At 52.0% G+C, this 19,549-nt stretch overlaps 1 protein-coding gene across 2 annotated transcripts; it reads right to left on the reverse strand.

Annotated features, from left to right (window-relative positions):
* Nucleotides 1-2,947: 2,947 nt before the first annotated feature.
* NAGPA (N-acetylglucosamine-1-phosphodiester alpha-N-acetylglucosaminidase) lies at nucleotides 2,948-11,744 on the reverse strand. 2 transcript variants are annotated; one of them, XM_059896207.1, is made up of 11 exons: nucleotides 11,619-11,744; nucleotides 11,071-11,526; nucleotides 9,934-10,073; nucleotides 8,847-8,955; nucleotides 7,622-7,750; nucleotides 6,933-7,138; nucleotides 6,781-6,828; nucleotides 5,607-5,735; nucleotides 5,315-5,446; nucleotides 5,166-5,229; nucleotides 2,948-3,745 (listed from the first exon to the last, which is right to left on the reverse strand). In XM_059896207.1, exons 1-11 carry the CDS (start codon nucleotides 11,702-11,704, stop codon nucleotides 3,535-3,537), a joined length of 1,710 nt encoding a protein of 569 aa, XP_059752190.1. In that variant the 5' UTR covers nucleotides 11,705-11,744; the 3' UTR covers nucleotides 2,948-3,534. The 2 variants fall into 2 exon arrangements, with proteins under 2 accessions (XP_059752190.1, XP_059752189.1); XM_059896206.1 differs by having other exon boundaries at nucleotides 11,071-11,529.
* Nucleotides 11,745-19,549: the final 7,805 nt, after the last annotated feature.

A 19,549-nucleotide genomic window follows, 5' to 3' on the forward strand; every position in this document is an offset into this window, starting at 1 on the left:
TAAATAAAAGCAAAATACAAAACTAAACTTCCAGGTGGAGATGAAACCCAAGGTCCCTGGAGGAACACGTGAACTTGGTTGTTTATATTTCTGGAAGGAGGAGTAAAAACCTGTAGCATTCTCCTGGATCTTTGGACAAGTGGCGGTCAAGTTCCTGGACATGCTGTGAAAGCCACTCCCCTCCTTCCTCCAACCTGGTCACAAACTCAGGACAGGGGCTGAGTGAGAAGGGAGAACTTTTGGTGGCTTGGTGGTGGGTATTGTGGGCTGTGGGCTGATGGGTCCACTAGGTGCTTGATGAGATGTGCCCCAGGACACCGACAGATCCTGGCCTGTGGCACCTACTGTAGGACCCAAACGTCCTGTTCCCTGTAGGGAATGTCGCAGGCTGGCACGGCAGCTCTCCACACCCTGTCTCCAGGGGAGACAAAGACATACAGACCCACAGATGCATCCCTGCAGGAACCTGGAGGCTGGGAGCTGGCCTGTGACATTTCACTTCTCTGAACCGAATACTTCCTGTCTAAAGTGAAACTAGACCCATGTTACAGTAGCTCACCTGCAGTGATGGGTTCAGTCAGCCTCCTGCATTCATGTTCCTTTGCAGCTTTTCATCAAGGGGTGAAGCTTCAAGAGGCTTCACATCTCTCGCTGGATCCCCATCTCCACGTTCATCCCAAGCCTGAGCCAGCCTCCTGAAGGATGACACCACGCGAACCAGAGCTATGTCCTCAGCTGTGGCCACCCCAGACCAGGCCCCAGCTGGCCCATTAGCTGATGGCAGGCACATAAGTGAGCCCAGCTGGACTCACTGATCCTAGCCCAGATCAACAGAATCAGCCAGCTGACCTTAGAAGCACAAGAAACAATTATTTTTCATGAGAAGCAATGACTGGTTGTTTAAAGCCACCAGTTCTGGGCTCGTTTTCTGCACAGCACTAGGTAACCGCTAAGTTACAGTCCAAGATCAAGGTGCTGGCAGATTCCACTCTTGGTGAGGGCCCGCTTCCTGGCTTGTAGACGGCCATCCTCTCACCGTGTGTTCTCACAGCGTTGTCCTTTTGTGTGCACGCAGAGATGGTGCTCTCCTGTCTCCTCCTTTTTTTTTTAAATATTTATTTATTTATTTATTTTTGGCTGTGTTGGGTCTTTGTTTCTGTGCGAGGGCTTTCTCTAGTTGTGGCAAGCGGGGGCCACTCTTCATCGCGGTGCACGGGCCTCTCACTGTCGCGGCCTCTCTTGTTGTGGAGCACCAAGCTCCAGATGCGCAGGCTCAGTAGCTGTGGCTCTCAGGCCTAGTTGCTCCGCGGCATGTGGGATCTTCCCAGACCAGGGCTCGAACCCGTGTGCCCTGCATTGGCAGGCAGATTCTCAACCACTGCGCCACCAGGGAAGCCCTCCTCCTCTTCTTCTAAGGGCACCACCCTCATGACCTCATCTAAGCCTAATTTAATTAAACCAAAGGCCCCACCTCCAAATACCATCACATTGGGAGTTAGGGCTTCAACATACAAACCTTGGGGGGACGCAAACATTCAGTCCATCACATGCCTGGATCTATTTGAGGACCTGCTGGAAACAGCAGCACCTCCCCCACCTCCCCTCCCCCCAAATCTTTTTTTTTTTTTTTTTAATTTTATTTATTTATTTATTTATTTAGGCTGTGTTTGGTCTTTGTTGCTGCACGCGGGCTTTCTTTAGTTGCGGCGAGTGAGGTCTACTCTTCATTGCAGTGCACGGGTTTCTCACTGTGGTGGCTTCTCTTGTTGCAGAGCATGGGCTCTAGGCGTGCGGGCTGCAGTAGTTGTGGCACTTGGGCTCAGTAGTTGTGGCTCGTGAGCTCTAGAGCGCAGGCTCAGTAGTTGTGGCGCACAGGCTTAGTTGCTCCACGGCATGTGGGATCTTCCTGGACCAGGGCTTGAACCCGTGTCCCCTGCATTGGCAGGCGGATTCTTAACCACTGCGCCACCAGGGAAGGCCCTCCCCCAAATCTTCTAAGCACACAGTGTGATATATATTCATGGGGCAGGGTGTCTCCAGGCACTTCCTAAAGACCCTTCGAGGCCACAAGTTACAAACTCTAATACTCGCAGGGATGCGGGTCACAGGCGAGGGAAGCCAGCTGCCGGGGCTGTTCTGAGCTGGAGCGGACAGATCCAGACCGCACCAGCCATTCTCAGCTCGGACAAGTCATTGCCTCCTTGCTGCGGCAGGAGGGCATCAGCTGGGGCTTCGAGCTCTCTCTTTCTTTTAAAGAGAAACCAGAGGACTTCCCTCGTGATGCAGGGGTTAAGAATCCGCCTGCCAATGCAGGGGACATGGGTTCAAGCCCTGGTCTGGGAAGATCTCACATGCCGCGGAGGAACTAAGCCCGTGCGTCACAACTACTGAGCCTGCGCTCTAGAGCCCGCGAGCCACAACTACTGAAGCCCGTGTGCCTAGAGCCCGTGCTCCGCAACAAGAGAAGCCACTGCAGTGAAAAGCCCGCGCACCACAACAAAGCGTAGCCCCCGCTTGCCGCAACAAGAGAAAGCCCGTGCGCAGCAACGAAGATCCAACGCTGCCAAAAATAAATAAATGAATATATTTATTAAAAAAAAGAGAAACCAGAGAACTGGAGTTAATCTCTTGACTTTTAAGCGTTGGTAACTAATTTAAATTCTACTAAAACATGGTGCGGACTAAACTTTTCTCTTTCAAAGTGTGGTCCAGACACCTGCAGCCATCACCTGGGAGCTCAGTGAGACCTGCAGACTCTCAGGCTCCAGCCCAGGCCAGAATCTGCATTTTTAGCGAGCTCTTCCAGGTGATTCGAGTACACTTTAAAGTAAGAACCCCTGGATTAAACAAAATAGATAAGGGAGCTGGACATGCCCCTGACTCAGGTTAAGCAGCCCCACCTGTCAAAATCTAGGGGGTCCCTCAATTCCACGATTCTGCATTCGGATGCCGCTCCAGGGGTCCTTTTATTGTATCAATTTATTCAAGTGGTAGAAAAACCCTCTGGGTGGCAGGACAAAATAGAGAGCCTGTAAACATGATTTCACCCCTCTTCCCTTTAAGGAGCTGCCCGTGACAGGAAATAGAATTCTAGTTGGCAAGTTCGGTGATGAGGTCTGTGAAAAAGGGTCCCCTGATGTGGCCATAGTCTCTTCACCCCATCCGAGGGGGCTGGCTGGACCCTGCCACTTGGCCACGGTTCGGTCATCATGAGTTCCACTGGCAGCGGCCCCTGCCCCCGGAGGCTCTCTGGCAGCAGCGGGGCAGGCCCTTGGGGGACAGGCCTCGTGAACAGCAGGCACAGGCAGGCGGGGAAGGAGGCAGAGTCTCTCCAGGGCGCGCTGTATTGCTAGGGCTGCATGTGCCACGGCAGGCGGCCAGGTGAGGGGCTGAGGCACAGGTGCTGTCAGAAGCCTGGCTTGGCACGTGGGTCGAGACCACCCAGATGGTCAGAGGCCTTGGAACTTACCCTGCAGAAGCCAGAGCTCATGGAAACGAGCCTCCAGAACAGGTCGTGACGGGCAGCTGGAGGCTTCAGTCCTTGAAGGGGTTACAGGTGTCACCTGCTGGCTCCTTCTCAGCAGCCGGGAGCTCCCCGTTCATCTCCTGCAGTGGGTGGTACACATAGGCCCCATCCAGGTGCCGGCTCCTCGCTGCCCTTGAGCCGAGGAATAAGCACACGTTTGCCACCGTGCTGATCAGCAGAAGGAAAACCAGGGCCAAGGTGATGGCCAGCCAGGTGGTCCTGGGGGCAAGAGAGAAACCCCGAATGGGGACACTGTTGGGCGATTCGGGCTGGGGGTGTGCTGGAGGGGCTCCCTCCCTCCCCTCACTTGGCTCCTCCTCCCAGAACAGGGGCACAGGGTCAGGGGCCTCCAGGGACCACACAGGAACTGTCGAGGAACAAACGGGCCCGGTGGGGTGGGGGGCACACTCCACGCATGTTCGGGAGCAGCGGGGACAGCTGTTATGTGGGACTAAGGCCGGTGCGGCCACATCTCCTGATATTTCAAGAGCAGCTGTGGAAAAAAAAAGACTTTTACGTGAACGTTACTGAGTTTCAGATGTTGCTAAATTAAGTGTTCATCTCAATGGGTACAGGCCACATATAATTCAGCTGGGGACCTAATCTGCCCCAGGAGGCAGCAGTTTGCATTCTGTGCTTCCGGGGATGTTGACAACAGAGGCTGGGTTCTCTCCAGAGTCCTCAAAGCACACAGAGCAGGGAGGACCCGCACCCCTTCCTCCAAGGCAGGGAGCTGGCGGGGACGGGTGGGGTCCTTCAGTGATCTTTTTTCCTTCACGCGAGTCTTTGTCTGAAGCCCTCAACGCAAAAGCAGACTGCTCGGGCAGCAGGGCCTGCAGCCGTGCCCCTCAGTACCCCATGGCTCCCCTTCCCTCACTGCAGGACCATGTGGTCTCACACCCGAGGAGCCTGAGCTTGGGGTGCAGGGCTCCCGGGAACCACTGTCCCTGCTCCACTGCATTTCCCAGCACACTTCCAGGATTTTCCTCCAGGCCCCACCCGACTCACAGGGTCAGGACCTCCAGGAGGGATCTGGGATCTGCATTTGTGATGAGCTCCCAGGTGCTGCCTCCAGGACAAGGCCAAGGGGCTTTTCATTCACACCTACACCTGCTTCCCACTTTGAGAGGATGGGGCTGGGCAGGGCACCCAGGGGGCTATGGGACGTGAGAACCATGAGAAGAGAGGTTCTCCAAGTGGGGCTCCCAGACCAACAGCATTGGTTCTTGAACCCAGCTCTCTCTTTTAATACACTCCCCTGGAGGTCAAGTTGAAGACCCCCTGCACTAGAAAATAAAGACCCAACACGAGGGATGAACACCCCCAGGTGTCAGAGAAATGACATGAACTGCTCAGGGCCTCGTGCTTCTTGCACCGGAGGCTGAGAAAAAAGCCCACACCCTGCCCCCTAGATTCCACTGGGGTGGTGGCCAGGGTCCTTCTCGGCATCTCCCTGGACAGCACAGGTGGCTGCGAGCCTCACCTAGGACTCTCCCTGTGCTTATGTCAGAGAATTGTCATCTGGTGCCCAGTTGCCACTTCCTAGCCCTGCCCAGGCCCTGAGTGGAGGCCACGCCTCGAAGGCAGAGGGAGGGGGGATTCCTCCCACCCCTGCAGCAGCTCCCAGAAAAGCACCTACCTGGTGAAAAGGGAGAGTTCTCCTGCCCGCAGGGTGTCCTCGGGTGGCGGGAGACACTGTTTCACTGCAAGATGCCAGGGAGAGGCTGAAGGTTGGGAGAGGAGGGGTCTGCCCCATACTGTCCCCAGGGAGCCTGGGAGGGGCCGTACCTCGGGAGAGGATGCTGTTCAAGGTGCGTGACCAGGCGAGGCTGCAGTTGCCGGTCTGGGGGTCGCAGGGACACTGGTGCTCACACTTGCAAGGGCTCTGGCAGCCTGGCCCGTACCAGCCAAGGGGACACTCTGCAGGGAGGAGCCAGGAGGACAGAGGTGGAGGCCTCGGTGGCAGGGCCTCTCTCTGCACTGCCGGATGGGCCCAGGGGTGTGCTGAGCTGAGCTGATGCAGAAGCATCCCCTGGGCAGGGCTCCCTCCTGGCTGAGTCAGGGGCCCCTTCCAGCTTACCCTGCACACAGATGTCTCCAGTGAAGCCAGGGGGACAGGCGCAGGTCCCCCGAACTGGGTCACAGGTGGCTCCATTATGACACTGACACTTCTTGGCACAGTCCTCCCCGAAGGAGCCGTTGGTGCACGCTGGGATGGGGGAAGCAGGGCCTTTGCAAAATCTGGTCCTGCCCCCCAACCCCACCCCAGGCTGAGGCCAACGAGATTGCAAACGCATCTCTCTTGCCCCAAGTGGCCCTGTAGGTTCACATGTTCTTCCAACAGATAGTTCTGGAGAAGTTGGTACGTGGCAGGCCCCGAGGCTGTGGTCTCATGGAGGGCAGGCAGCCAGCAAGCCAGAAAACAGGTGTCAAAGGACAAGGGAGGACACACGCTGGAGGGATGGGACCGAGTGTGGCAGCAGCAAAGCACTGAGGAGGTGGGGTGGGGAGGCCTCTGAGGACCTGACATTGAGGCTTGGAGAGCAGGGCGTGGCTGGAGCCCCCAGGGCCTGGCAGGTCATGCTGAGGAGTTCAAATTTTTCACTCAGAGCCAAAGAAAGCCACTAAGGGTTTAAGCTATGGAGGGTTAAAACTGCGTTGAGCTGTGTCCTCCCAAAGATATGTTCTAATCTCCAGAACCTGTGAATGTGAGCTTATTTGAAAATAGCGTCTTTGCAGATGCAATTAAGTTAAGAATCTTGAAATGAGAACATCCTGCACTTAAGGTGGACCCAAGTCCAGTGGCCTGGGGTCCTTTTAAGAGGACAGAGTGGGAGACTGGAGACAGACAGGGGAGAAGGCTGTGCCTGTGAAGTCAGAGGCAGAGATGGGGGTGATGCAGCCACCAGCCCAGGAATGCATGGGGCCCCCAGAAGCTGGAAGAGGCAGGAAGGACCCTCCCCCAGACCTTTCAGTGCCAGTGCAGCCCTAATGACCCCTTGATTATGGAGTTCCGGCCTCCAGAACTGTGAGAGAATAAAGTAGTGTTTTAAGCCTGAGTTGGCGGAATCTGTCGCAGCGGCCCCAGGACACTAATACAGTGATTTACACGTGAGGCAAAAGCATGAGACAAGAGGGAGGCGACTTGCAGACCAGGGGGCAGGGATAAAGGCAGCTGAGGCTCGCAGCTGCCAGGCTCACCCTCTCCCGTGTGCCCGGGGGGCCAGGGAGGAGGCTGGCCTGGTGGCTTTTACCTTCACTGCAGTTGGACCCTGTCCATCCAGCTTCGCAGCGGCAGCCGGCTGCCAAGACAAGACCGAGAAGGTCAGGTGAGGGCCCGGGCAGGGCTGGGGCAGTGAGAGCGGGGAGCCCGGGCTGGAGCTGCCTCCCAAAGAGCCCCACTCACTCTCCGTGCAGAGCCCATGCTGGCTGCAGTTGGCGGGGCCACAGTCCAGCTCGCTGCAGGCAGCGCCCCGCCAGAAGCGCCCCGTGCACTGGCAGCGCCCCTCCACGCAAGTCCCGTGGCCGTTGCAGTCAGACGGCTGGCAGCGGGGCTCGTGCACACACACCACGGTGGACACGCGGCGAGGACAGCGCCACATGTTGTCCTGGCTGCAGAGGAAACAGGAGTGTGAAGAGAGAATGAAGTGCTGGCCACCCCAGCAACCCCTCAAACCCCCCCACTGCAGCCCCTGAGGGCTGCCTTTCCCTGCCTCTCATTCATTATCCCTTCTCCAGCCTTTTACAGGTTCTTCCCGCCCCCAACAATCCCTTCCACCCCAGGGCCTTTGCACACGCTCTTCTATGCCCAGAAGGCTCTCCCACACCCATCTAGCCCCTCATCCTCCAGATCTCAGCTCATGCTTCACTATCCTCAGGTCTTTCCTGACCAATCACCCCCTTCCATCGGCCTGGGCAGTGTTGGTACGTTACATATACTTCCTGTAAGCAGCGAGAAGCAGGGGTCTTGGCTCCTCCTGCTCTCTGCTGAATCCCCAGAGCTGGGCACAGAGTAGGTACTCGATATTTGTTGAATGAGACAGTCGGGGACAAGTTTGGCCTTGGACCTCAACAAGGGGGCTCTCGTATACTTACCAGTGATCGGACGGGTAACTGGCCAAGGTCCCGTTGAGCACGAAGGTGGCAGAGCCCCCTCCATCCAGGTTGATGGCATTGACCACGTTCTGTTTCAGCAGGAACTCCGCCATCTCCCACAGGTTAATGCTGCGGCACAAGACCAGTGCTACTGACCTTGCCACAGCCGTTAATGTGGCAATTCTGGGTTAATGCATCTTACTTTCCACAGTGAACAGTATCACACACCCGCTATGGCAGGCAAATTTCTAAGTGCCCCGCCAAAGGTGTCCTGTCCCAATCCCGGGAAGCTATGACTATAACAAGAGATCACTCTCCTGATCATGTTATGATACATGGCACAGCTGTCTGCAAATGGGCACACTGTCCTGGATTCTCTGGGTGGCCCCAATGGAATCACAGGAGCCCTTAAAAGCAGAGAGCTTTCTATGGCTGAGGCAGAAAAGGAAGTGAGAGAGGTTGGAAATACAAGGGGATTAGATGGATTTGACACACCTTTTGCAGCTTGAAGATGTACAAGAGGAGAGTATATACATAAGGGGAAATGTGGGCAGCCTCATGAGTGGAGAGGCCCCCAGCCAGCAATGACACAAAGACCTCAGTCCTACAACTCCAAGGAACTGTATTCTGCCAACAACCTGAATGAGCTGGGAAGAGGATTCTTCCCCAGAAGCTCCAGATAAGCACCCTGCCTGGCCAACAGCTGGATTTTGTCTATGGGGCACCCTGAACAGAGAACTCAGTTGGGCCCCCCCCCACCCACTGACTCCTGACCTACAGAGCTTTGATCTAACAAATCAGTGCTGCCTGTGCTAATTTGTTACACAGCAACAGCAGACTAGCACACTCACTTTACAGAGGAGGAAACAGCAGCTCAGAGAGGTCAAATGACTTGTCTATGGCCACAGAGCCAGCAGATGGCCAAGCTAGGACTGGAACCGAGGTCTACTCCCAGCTAACTTTGTGATAATTTCCTTTCACCCAATCAGAGCTCAGGAGAGATGAGGCCCTAAGTTGGCAAGACCGAGAGCAAGTGTGTGGAAGATGATGAGTTCTTGGAAGTGGGACAGATCTAGGGACCCTCTGCCTGTGGGAAGACAGGGAACAGATGGGTGCGAACATCCCCAGGGAACAGCTGGAGGTCAGAAGGGCAGCTGCTGGTGGGCAGAAGTTCCTCAGAGCAGGACTCAGCCCAGGCCTAGAGGCCCTGGCTCACAGCACTCACCCCCGCTGCTCCGTCTGCCCGTCCACGTGGAAGAGCACCAGCTGCCCCTCCCGGTCGTGGCCCACGGCTGTCCTGGCTGACATCACGTTCACAAATTTGCTGAAGGAACCTGAAGGAGAGGCAGCCTGGCTGATCACCTGGCCCTTCGGGAGGCCTACTAAGCTCTGCCTGCCACTTCCTGCCAGTCCCTCTCCACAGAGACACCACTCTCCACCTCCAGGTCTATGCATGCAACATCTCCCTTCCCGTGCCCCGCCCCAGTCAGTCTCCACAGAGTAGCCAAAGGGCTGTTCTTCAATGTAAATCAAGATCAAACTCCAGGCGAGAACGCTCCAACGGCCTCCACTGTCCTTAGAACAAAATCCAAATGCCTTACCAAGGCCTGGCATGACCTCCTTAGCCTGCTTCTTCTACCTCATCTCCTGGGGGCCCACCCCTCTGAACACCCTGCAGCCACTTTCTACTTCTGGCTGGACTGCACTTCTCCCCAGCTCTTCCCATGGCTTGTGCCTTCTGATCTAAGTCACCTCCTCCATGAGGCCTTCCCTGACTGCACAGTCTAAAACAGCCCATTTCCACATCAGGGCCATGGGGAACCTTCCCTGTCCCAGTATTCCATATCCCAGTGGTTCTCAAAATCGAACGTCAATCAGAATCACACAGGGGGCTCCTTAGAACACACACTCTTGGGCCTCACCCCCAGGGATTCTGATTCTGTAGTGTTGAGGCACAGGGGTAGGGGCTGAAGTTTTGCATTTATAACAGGCTCCTCGGTGATGCTGATGCTGCTGGGCCACAGACATTTTAGGAACACTTCTCTATTCTCTTGTCCATAGCTCCTTTCCTCCAACTTTTTTTTCTTAGTACTTACCACTTCTTTTCAGTATATTTATATCTATTTCCTTTCTTATATATTCCACAAAGCAGGGATCTTATCTGCTTTAATCCCCACTGATCCCCAATACCTAGAATAGTACTTGTTGAAAGACTTCCCCCACCACCCCACCGGTCCTGGTTTTCAAGAGGCTTGTTGCCAACACCCCCACTCATCACCCACATCTCATCATACTCACTGCCCCTCCCCCACCTGTCTCCTGTGTCTCATCGCACTCAGCCGCCTGACTCTCGTTAATGTAGATGCTTCCATTGCGAATCAGCCACACGACCCCGCTCAGCAGCTGCACAAATGGATTCTCAGTGTCCAGCACCTCCTCTTCAGACAGGTACCTGGACACAGGGAAGGCATGAGATTCAGTCAAAAGCAGTGGCAGCTGCAGGTAGTGCCCTCCCCCCCCACTACCCCCGCCCGCCCCACCGCCTGGCTACTTGATTCCTCCTCATGCCCAGGAACCTGCCTGGTCCTGGAAGCAATCTTTGCAAACAGTCCGCGCATCCCAATCTCCACTTCATTTAACAGAAACAACCATCCCCAACAGATCACAAGTCCACCTATGGCCCTCAATCTCTCAGGCCGTCACCCCAGCCAAACTACCATCTGATACCTGCGACAGCCTCTTAATTGGCCTCCTTGCTTCTACTACGGCCCAACCAGCCTAGTATCCAGCAGGGTCAGAGCAAGCTTTTAAATGACCAAATTCAAAATAAATAAATGACCAAAGTCGGTCCTGTCCTCCTCTGACATTTTGCTCCTTCCTTCAGTCCCTCACAAACACCAAGCCCCTCTGCACCTCTGAGCCTTAGTGCTTGCTGTTTCTTCTGACTGCAATGCTCTTCCTCCAGTTCTGACTCTGGCTGACTTGTGATTAATTTTCATGTCTCAACTCAAAGGTCACCTCCTCAAACAAGTCTTTCCTGATCACCTTCCCGAAACTCAACACTCTATTTACAATCTGTTCAATCTGTTCATTACTTCACTGCACATACATAATTTGAATTAACTTAATTATCTTCCTGGGTTTTGTTTATTTTTCCTAGTAATGGGGGGGGGGGAAATGTCCTTTTTTGAAGGCCAAAGACTGTGCTTTTTCACAGCTATATCCCCAGTACGCAGCACATTGACCGACACAAAGCAAGCGCTACACGATACTGGAAAATGAATAAACTCTACAAGGAAGGCATTACTTTCCCCATCCTGAAGATGAGAAAACGGAGGCTCAGTTTGGTTAGGGGACTTGAACACGGCGGCACGGCTACACCTCAACTCTCAGGCCCTCTGCTCTAGAATCTAGGGCCTAGACAGTCACGGGACTCCCTGCCTCCTCACCCGGTGACCAGGGTCCCGTCGCGGCGGATCCCGAACTGCGCGTTCTGCAGCCCCCCGGCGCTGCTCACCCGCCGCCCGTCGCTCACAACGTTCCCCAGGCACTCGCCCGTGTCCATGCGGAAGAAGCCGCCATTCTGGGCGACGCTGCAGCCGGCCGCCCGCGCCGTCTCCTCCACCGTGGCGCGGCGCCTTGAAGCGCAGCCGCCGGGCTCGCCGGCCTCCAGCACCGAGAAGGTGCGCAGGGGCTCGGCGGCCCGCGTCAGGTGGCCGGCCACCGCGCGGTCTGCGAAGTGCGAGACGAAGATGCGTACGGCGGGACCGCGGGCGCCGGGGTTTAAGGGGGACGGCGGCCAGCTCTCGTGCTCGCGGCTGCCGGCGCGCACCCTTGTGCAGTCCCGGGCAGAGCGCGCCCGCGGGCGGGAGTAAGGCAGCAGCAAGTCATCGTCGCGGGAGGCCCTGCTGGGATGGGGCAGACGTGAGCTCGCAGTGCTGTGCCCGGGTCTGGGGCAACCCCCCCAACGAGGCTTGCCCCCGGCAGCTGTACTCACCCCGAGCCGAGGTCGCCGGACGCCTCACCGAGGAAGCCGCGCAGTGAAATGAAGACGAGAAGGCAGCGACCCATGGAGGCCGCCATATTGGACTCGGGCCTCCGGTCATGTGGGCCCACCCCACGTGACTCAGGACTTCTGGTGGCAGCTTTTAGCTCTGAGTTGCTTATACTTTTTTGGAAATCCCGAGATCGCTTCCTGTAATTTACTATGTTATTTTAGAAGGGGCGGGCGCTGGGGTGGCGGGAAGTTTTTACGTCGATGTAATTTGAAGTCTATGGAAAGTTAAAAAAAGTAGTATAAAGAATTCTCGTATACTTTTTATTTATCTTTACCAATTGTTAACGTTTGCGCTTTATTCATAGACTTTTTTTTTTTTTGGAACCGTTTGCAACCAAGCTATGGACATCGTGAGCCTTCACCTAAACACTTCTTGTATCCTCTACAGAATATTTTCTTACATAAGCACAGGTCAAGTAAAATTAGGACATTTAACATTGATAGAGTTCTATTAACTAATCCACAGGTCACGTTCAAATGTTGACAGTTGTCCACATAGCGTCCTTTGTAGCTCGCCCAAGGCAGTGTCCAGGGTTAGGTGGCCTTTTGGTGCCACTGTAATGCATGGGTCACCCAGGCGCCGGCACAAGTCTAGTTGTCCTTCAGTGCCAAGAGTACTCAGAGCCAGGCCAGCCCCTTTCTTTCCACAGTGAGCACCGTTAGTGCTTGAACTCAGGTCTTTCTTTGAGCCACTGCTGATAACAAGCAGGACCCTGTGGGGCTCCTGGGCACGACAACCTTTCTGTGTCCCCTATTTCTTGACTACAGGAAATAGGTTTCATTCAGCCTCCTTGACCTTCCCTGAGTTCCAAAGGGCAGGTTCAAACATTTGCTAATCATGGAAGGGAGGGGATGCGGAGATAAGGGAGGAGCAGTCAAGAAACAATAGTGCAGCCTCGGGGCAGAGTCCTGGTTCCTCCTCAAGGGACACACATAATATCTTTGAGCTGTTTTGCAGATACTGAAACCCCCACCAGGTGGGAGAAGTTAACAGTATGCTGCCCACCAGCATGTAGACTCCAGACCGGTTAGAACCAGAAGGTTGATGTTGCTGACTCCCACTTACCTCACCACCAACCAGTCAGAAGAATGTCCACGAGCTGATCACACCGTCTTTGAACCATTACTATAAAACTCCTCACTACACCATCCAGGTTGGGACACACAGTTTTGAGGGCATTAGCCTGCTGGGGCTCCCTTTCCCTGGTAAAGCAATAAGGCTATTCTTTCCTACTTCACTCAAAACTCTGTCTCCGAGATTTAATTCAGTGTCAGGGTACAGAGGCTGGATTCGGCTTCAGTGCCCCTTAGAGCCAGTCAGGGTCAGTATACTGGGTTGGATAGTGTCTCCCCAAATTTACATCCTTCCCAGAGCCTTAGAATGTGATCTTATTTGGAAATAGGATCTTTGCGGGTGTGATTAGTTAAGATGAGGTCAAACTAGGGTAGGGTGGGCCATAAGTTCAATCTGACTGGTGTCCTTAGAAGAAGAGAAGAGACAGAGAGAGACACACACAGAGGGAAGAAGACCACTTGAGGACAGAGGCAGAGCCTGGAGTGATGCAGCTACAAACCAAGCGATGCCCAAGATTGCTGGCAACCACCAGAAGCTAGAAGAGAGGCACAGAAAATATTCTTCCCTCCAGGCTTCAGAGACAGAGCAGAGCCCTGCTGACACCTTAATTTCGGAACTAATACTGTCAGAGACCTCAAATGGGCTCCCACCACTGGCTCTGGGGCCTTGGGGGAACCACAATTAGTTCACTTTAGTGAATCACATTCAAAGTGACTGATCCTCTGGGAGTTAAATGACCTGGCCTGATGCAAATGTATTGATGTGGAGTGAATGTCTTGCTGATCTTTATATCCAGGTGCCAAAAATCATCAGCAAACAAGCCAAAGTCTGCCACCAACTTCCCTGCCCCTGGAAGTCCTCTGTTCTCAGTCAACTAGGAGTTGCAGTTGGCAGGCAGTCTATGGCAAGTTCTGACCTTTATTCTTCTCCCTACTTAGATGTTTTTCACTCCTTTGCCCAGTTGTTTTAAGTGTAAGAGGGAGAACAAATCTGACTCCACATTAGATCTGTTTCTTTAACTTTTGTATTCTATTGCTTTTGCTACAAGTTAAGAATGTTGCCTATAGCCTGAAATATACAGGATAGCCCATTCTCAAGCCTCTGACCTTTAAAGGTATAACACTTTTCCATTCATATAGAGATAAAAAGTTGCAGAACAGAGGATAACATTTATCCTGTTGGAGGTTTACATGAACATTGTAACCTGACCTTTGTGGGCAGCTGCAAGAACAAAGGATTCTGGCACCAAGAAGTCTGCAACAACCAACAACACCCCTTTCCCTTTTTAGTATAAAAGAAGCCTGAATTCTAATTTGGGTAAGATGGGTCTTCGGGACACTAAGTAATAGGGAAGAACCTTTTGTATTCTATTACAAGTTAACCACTAAAGGCATGTTGCCTATAAGCTTAAATTATACATAATAGCCGATCTCTGGGAACCCTGCCTCCCAGGTAATGAGCATTAAGCTAAAATACCTTTGTTTAGTTCACAGGAAACATCCTGATCAGGCCCACCTGTGAATGACTGCAGGGAGGAAGAAATTAACACATCTCCTCTGGAGGCTGATGGAAGCCAGGAAGTGTTTGACTTTGCTCCCTCTTTTTAAAAATTAATTAATTAATTAATTATTTGGCTGTGCCAGTTCTTAGTAGTGGCACACAGGATCTTTGTTGAGGCATGTGGGATCTAGTTCCCTGACCAGGGATCAAACTCAGGCCCCCGGCAGTGGGAGTGCAGAGTCTTAACCACTGGACCACCAGGGAAGTCCCTCTCCCTTTTAGTGTTTTTTCTATTTTTTAAAATAGATTTGTTTATTTATTTATTTATTTTGGCTGCGTTGGGTCTTCATTGCTGCACATGGGCTTTCTCTAGTTGTGGCGAATGGGGGCTACTCTTCGTTGCAGTGCGAGGGCTTCTCATTGTGGTGGCTTCTCTTGTTGCAGAGCACAGGCTCTAGGTGAGCAGGCTTCAGTAGTTGTGGCTCGCAGGCTCCAGAGAGCAGGCTCAGTAGTTGTGGCGCACGGGCTTAGTGGCTCCGCAGCATGTGGGATCCTCCAGGACCAGGGATTGAACCCTTGTCCCCCGCGTTGGCAGGCAGACTGCCAACCACTGCGCCACCGGGGAAGTCCCTCAGTTTGTTTTTTAACAAGCCCCAAAATACAGTTCTAGCCAAACCAGCTAACTAACCCAGGACTTCCTCCTTTGCTCACACCTACTTTTTTTTTTTTTTAATAGATCTTTATTGGAGTATAATTGCTTCACAATATGGTGTTAGTTTCTGTTACACAACAAAGCACATCAGCCATATGCATACACATGTCCCCATATCCCCTCCCTCTTGAGCCTCCCTCCCCTCCTCCCTATCCCACCCCTCTAGGTCATCACAAAGCACTGAGCCCATCTCCCTGTGCTGTGCTGCTGCTTCCCACCAGCCAACTATTTTATATTCGATAGTGATATATGTCGATGCTGCTCTCACTTCACCCCAGCTTCCCCCTCCAACCCCATGTCCTGAGGTCCATTTTCTATGTCTATCTCTTCATTCCTGCCCAGCAACTAGGTTCATCAGTACCATTTTTCTTTTCTTTTTTTTTTGGTTCCATATATATGCGTTAGCATATGGTATTTGTTTTTCTCTTTCTGACTTACTTCACTCTGTATGACAGACTCTAGGTCCATCCACCTCACTACAAATAACTAAATTTCGTTTCTTTTTATGGCTGAGTAATATTCCACTGTATATATGTGCCACATCTTCTTTATCCATTCATCTGTCAATGGACATTTAGGTTGGTTCCATGTCCTGGCTATCGTAAATAGTGCTGCAATGAACATTGTGGTACATGTGTCTTTTTGAATTATGGTTTTCTCAGGGTATATGCCCAATAGTGGGATTGCTGGGTCATATGGTAGTTCTATTTTTAGTTTTTTAAAGGACTTCCATACCATTTTCCATAGTGAATGTATCAATTTACATTCCCACCAACAGTGCAGGAGGGTTCCCTTTTCACCACACCCTTTCCAGCATTTATTGTTTCTAGATTTTTTGATAATGGCCATTCTGACCAGCGTGAGGTGATACCTCATTGTAGTTTTGATTTGCATTTCTCTAATAATTAGCGATGTTGAGCATCTTTTCATGTGCCTCTTGGCCATCTGTATGTCTTCCTTGGTGAAATGTCTATTTAGTCACCCCTGAAAGTCCTGAATGTGACTCCATTTGTATTGAACATCCAATCTGGAGAGATAGCAAGGAGATTAGTGGTTGCCTGAGGGCCGGGGGTGGAAACAGGGAGTGATTGCAAAGGACCCCAGAGGGTTTTTGTTTTTTTTTTAATTTTATTTATTTATTTTTGGCTGTGTTGGGTCTTTCGTTTCTGTGTGAGGGCTTTCTCTAGTTGCGGCGAGCGGGGGCCACTCTTCATCGCCGTGCACTGGCCTCTCACTGTCGTGGCCTCTCCCGTTGCGGAGCACAGGCTCAGTAGGTGTGGCTCACGGGCCCAGTTGCTCCGCGGCATGTGGGATCTTCCCGGTCCAGGGCTTGAACCCGTGTCCCCTGCATTGGCAGGCAGATTCTCAACCACTGCGCCACCAGGGAAGCCCCCCCAGAGGGTTTTAAGATAAAGCTGACAGGATGGGGGTTGGGTGTTGTGGCCTCTCCTTGGAGCCCTCAGTCCACAGGCTGTGACGGTTTATGGTGTACGTGGTTTACGTGTACTCTTCAGCTCTGAGTCATACATCTCCTGAAGATGCCTCTTCTGTTGCTGTTACCTTGTTCATACATTTTAGCAGGCTCTCTGGCTGGGAGCTCTGAGCCCCGGCAGGGCGTGGAATATAGGAAATAAGTTTCCCCCACTAAGAACACGAACAACGTTTATGCATTGGTATACGTTAATCAATCGAGGGAAAGAAGAAAGTTTAAGCAGTGTACCCAGTCTTTGCCTACTATAAACTCAATCTGCTTGATTACGATTGTTTCCTATGCTTGTCTCCTCACCTGACTGTCATCTCTATGAGGGCAGAGACCACCTCTGCTTTTCACTGCTTTTCCCAGCACTTTGCACAGTGCCTGGTGCACTGGAGGTGTTTCACGGATATTTCTTGAATAAGTGGATGGGAACAGGGTCCTTGTTTGTATTTTCAGCTGTATTTTCCATGCCCAGAGCACAGCTTGGCACACAGTATATTCTTAATCAATATTTATTGAATGAATGGGTGGAGTATTTGTCTGGGAATGACATTGTTTGCTCGTAAATAATAGGCGACTGATAACACCCCAGAGGTGGTGTGGATGTTGGGTTTTCTAAGGAAACTCACAGCTAAGAGTCCCCCAGCTCATCTAAGCCTCAGGCAGTGTGCAAGGGGCTTAACCTGCACCATTTTATCAAATCCCTTCATGAATCCTAGAAGGTGGGTATCATTATGCTATCCATTATACAGAAAAGGAAATGGGGGCACAGAGAGGGCAAGCTACTGGCCCAAGGTCACACAGCTGTTAGCAGAGGAGGCAGCTGGCTCTGAAGCATGAGCCCTTAGCCCCTCTGCTCTCCTGCCCAGGAGGAACTTCTTTCTGGGGGGTGGGGGGCAGGGATGCATGTTTATTTTGGAGTCTGGGAAACCAAACTTGCTCTTATAAAACCCTTTTAGGAATTATAAACCAAGATCAATTTCTTCTGTCTGCACTGTGTTCTGTATCTCTTATGTAAAGTGGTATGAGGGTATTTACAATATGCTAGAACCTGGCTTTGAGGTTTCCAGAGGCAGGAGGTTCTGTCATATGCTCCATGTGTGGGGGTGACCTTAGGGGCCCTCATCCTGCGTGGACTTGCCAGACCAGGCTCAACAATGCTCAAAGCCCAAGCCCTCTTCCACCAGCTAAGACTTGGACACACATCCTAAAGAGCCCGGTTTTTCTTTTCTTTTTTCCTATTTAATTCTGCAAACATCTATTAAACACTTCTCTGCTCCAGGCAGTACAGTAGGAGCTGGGCACACAAAGAGAGCACCATATCGCCCATGCCCTAAGGTGGTTTAGCATCTGATGATAGAATCCACAAGTACACAAGTGTCAGAATAAGGTGCCCAAAGAGCCGTGTAAAAAAGAGGGAGGCAGGTGGGAGAATGGGAGAAGACTTCATGGGACAAGTGGCGTTCTAGGTGAATTTTAAAGGACAAATAAAATCTTAACTGAACTGGGGGATGGGGTCAGGATGGGTAATCCAGATGGAAAAAAGGGAACAGTGAAGACCTGGGAAACACAGAGTGTCTTGGTGAAATGTTGCCGGGTCCAGTCTCCCTGACCACTGGTGTGGGAGGAGAGCAGAGGCACAGTCGCTGAGGGACAGAGAACCCAGGGACAGAGAATGGGACATGGTGACTTCAAGCTGGTCTAGCTCTCGCTGTCACATCCCTTTCCCTCCTGGTGGCTGGATGAGAATCCAGCCTGCATGTTTAACAGGAGACCTCAGGTGGTTCTGATGCAGGCAGCCACAGGCCACAGGTTGAGAAACTCTTCTAGGGAGGTCGTGAGCAGTGACAGGTTGAGAAACTCTTCTAGGGAGGTCGTGAGCAGTGACAGAACAAGGGAAATGAAGCCCCCCCTCCACACCATGGTAAATGCTCACAGGATCCATCTTCAGTAGAAGCTGAGGTGAAAAGACTCATCCACTGTTTTCACCTCTCTTCAGTGCCCGCAGCAACAGAAATCCAAAGAAGTGATTCAGGTGGGGTTCGCCTTGTGAATTTTTCTTCCCCGTTTGGATTAGGATTCCCTTTCCTTGAAAGTGACTTGTAAACTCAGGTTTCTCCTAGATCATTCCATCCTGGTTTGGTAACTCAAGCCTTCCAAAAGTGAATCGGTGTCAGGCTCCATCAACTAATCCATCACAAATTCATATTAATCTTATATTACCCCCCGCCAACGCCCCCCGCCCCGGCCTACCCGGCCCAACCCAATCTGATTCTGTGCCTCTCTTGGTAAATTTTGTTTGAGAGGTAATGTGGAAGAAATTCCCGAAGAATACAAAGTGCCAAGTGGGTATTAAATTCTGGCTCCTGGTTTCCCAAGAAAACTACAATCTCAAAAGCAAGTCACACTTGCCAACAAAATCCAGGAATGTTCCTGTGGGCCTGACAGTTTAAGAGCACTTTCGGGAAGGCATCCGGGAGCAGCAGCAAAGAGGAATAGATAGAGGAGACCAACTCCCAAAGGACAGATTTAGAACTATTCCTCCCACTGGATTATTCAGTTGGGCAAAGAAAGAGCAAAGGGTATTTTAATTCAGATTCTCAAATATGTTTAAATTGTCACATAAATACGACCATCAGCCACTAAGAGCCTTCCAGTCCGAAGACTGGGTTTTTAGCTTTTTTTTTTTTTTAACGCCCATGTGCACGTAGCCTGAAATCAGCACCATAGACACACCTGGACCTATAATTAGTTTCCAGGTCTTTTCCCAGATGAGATTAGTGTCAGGGCTCCACCTGACACATTTAGATATACTCACACTGAAGCAGAACAGGAGGGAAGAGAAGCAAGCTGGAATGAGAGAAACGTTGATGAGCCAGCTCCCCCCCAACCCCCGGCCACTGCCTTGGGACAAGCTCCCACGGAATGCGACATCATCACTGCAGGAGCAGGTAACATTTACCTGGCACCTACTACATCACAGGTACCGTTCTCAGTACTCTACAGACATAACTGTCACAGCTGTGGAGGTAATATTGGGATGGGTGCTATAATTATCCCAAGTGAAGTTGTCTGAAAGGCTGAGGAACAAGACCCAACTCCCCACT

The sequence above is a fragment of the Balaenoptera ricei genome, chromosome 15 (assembly GCF_028023285.1).
Source record: "Balaenoptera ricei isolate mBalRic1 chromosome 15, mBalRic1.hap2, whole genome shotgun sequence".
NCBI classification, from domain to species: domain Eukaryota; kingdom Metazoa; phylum Chordata; class Mammalia; order Artiodactyla; family Balaenopteridae; genus Balaenoptera; species Balaenoptera ricei.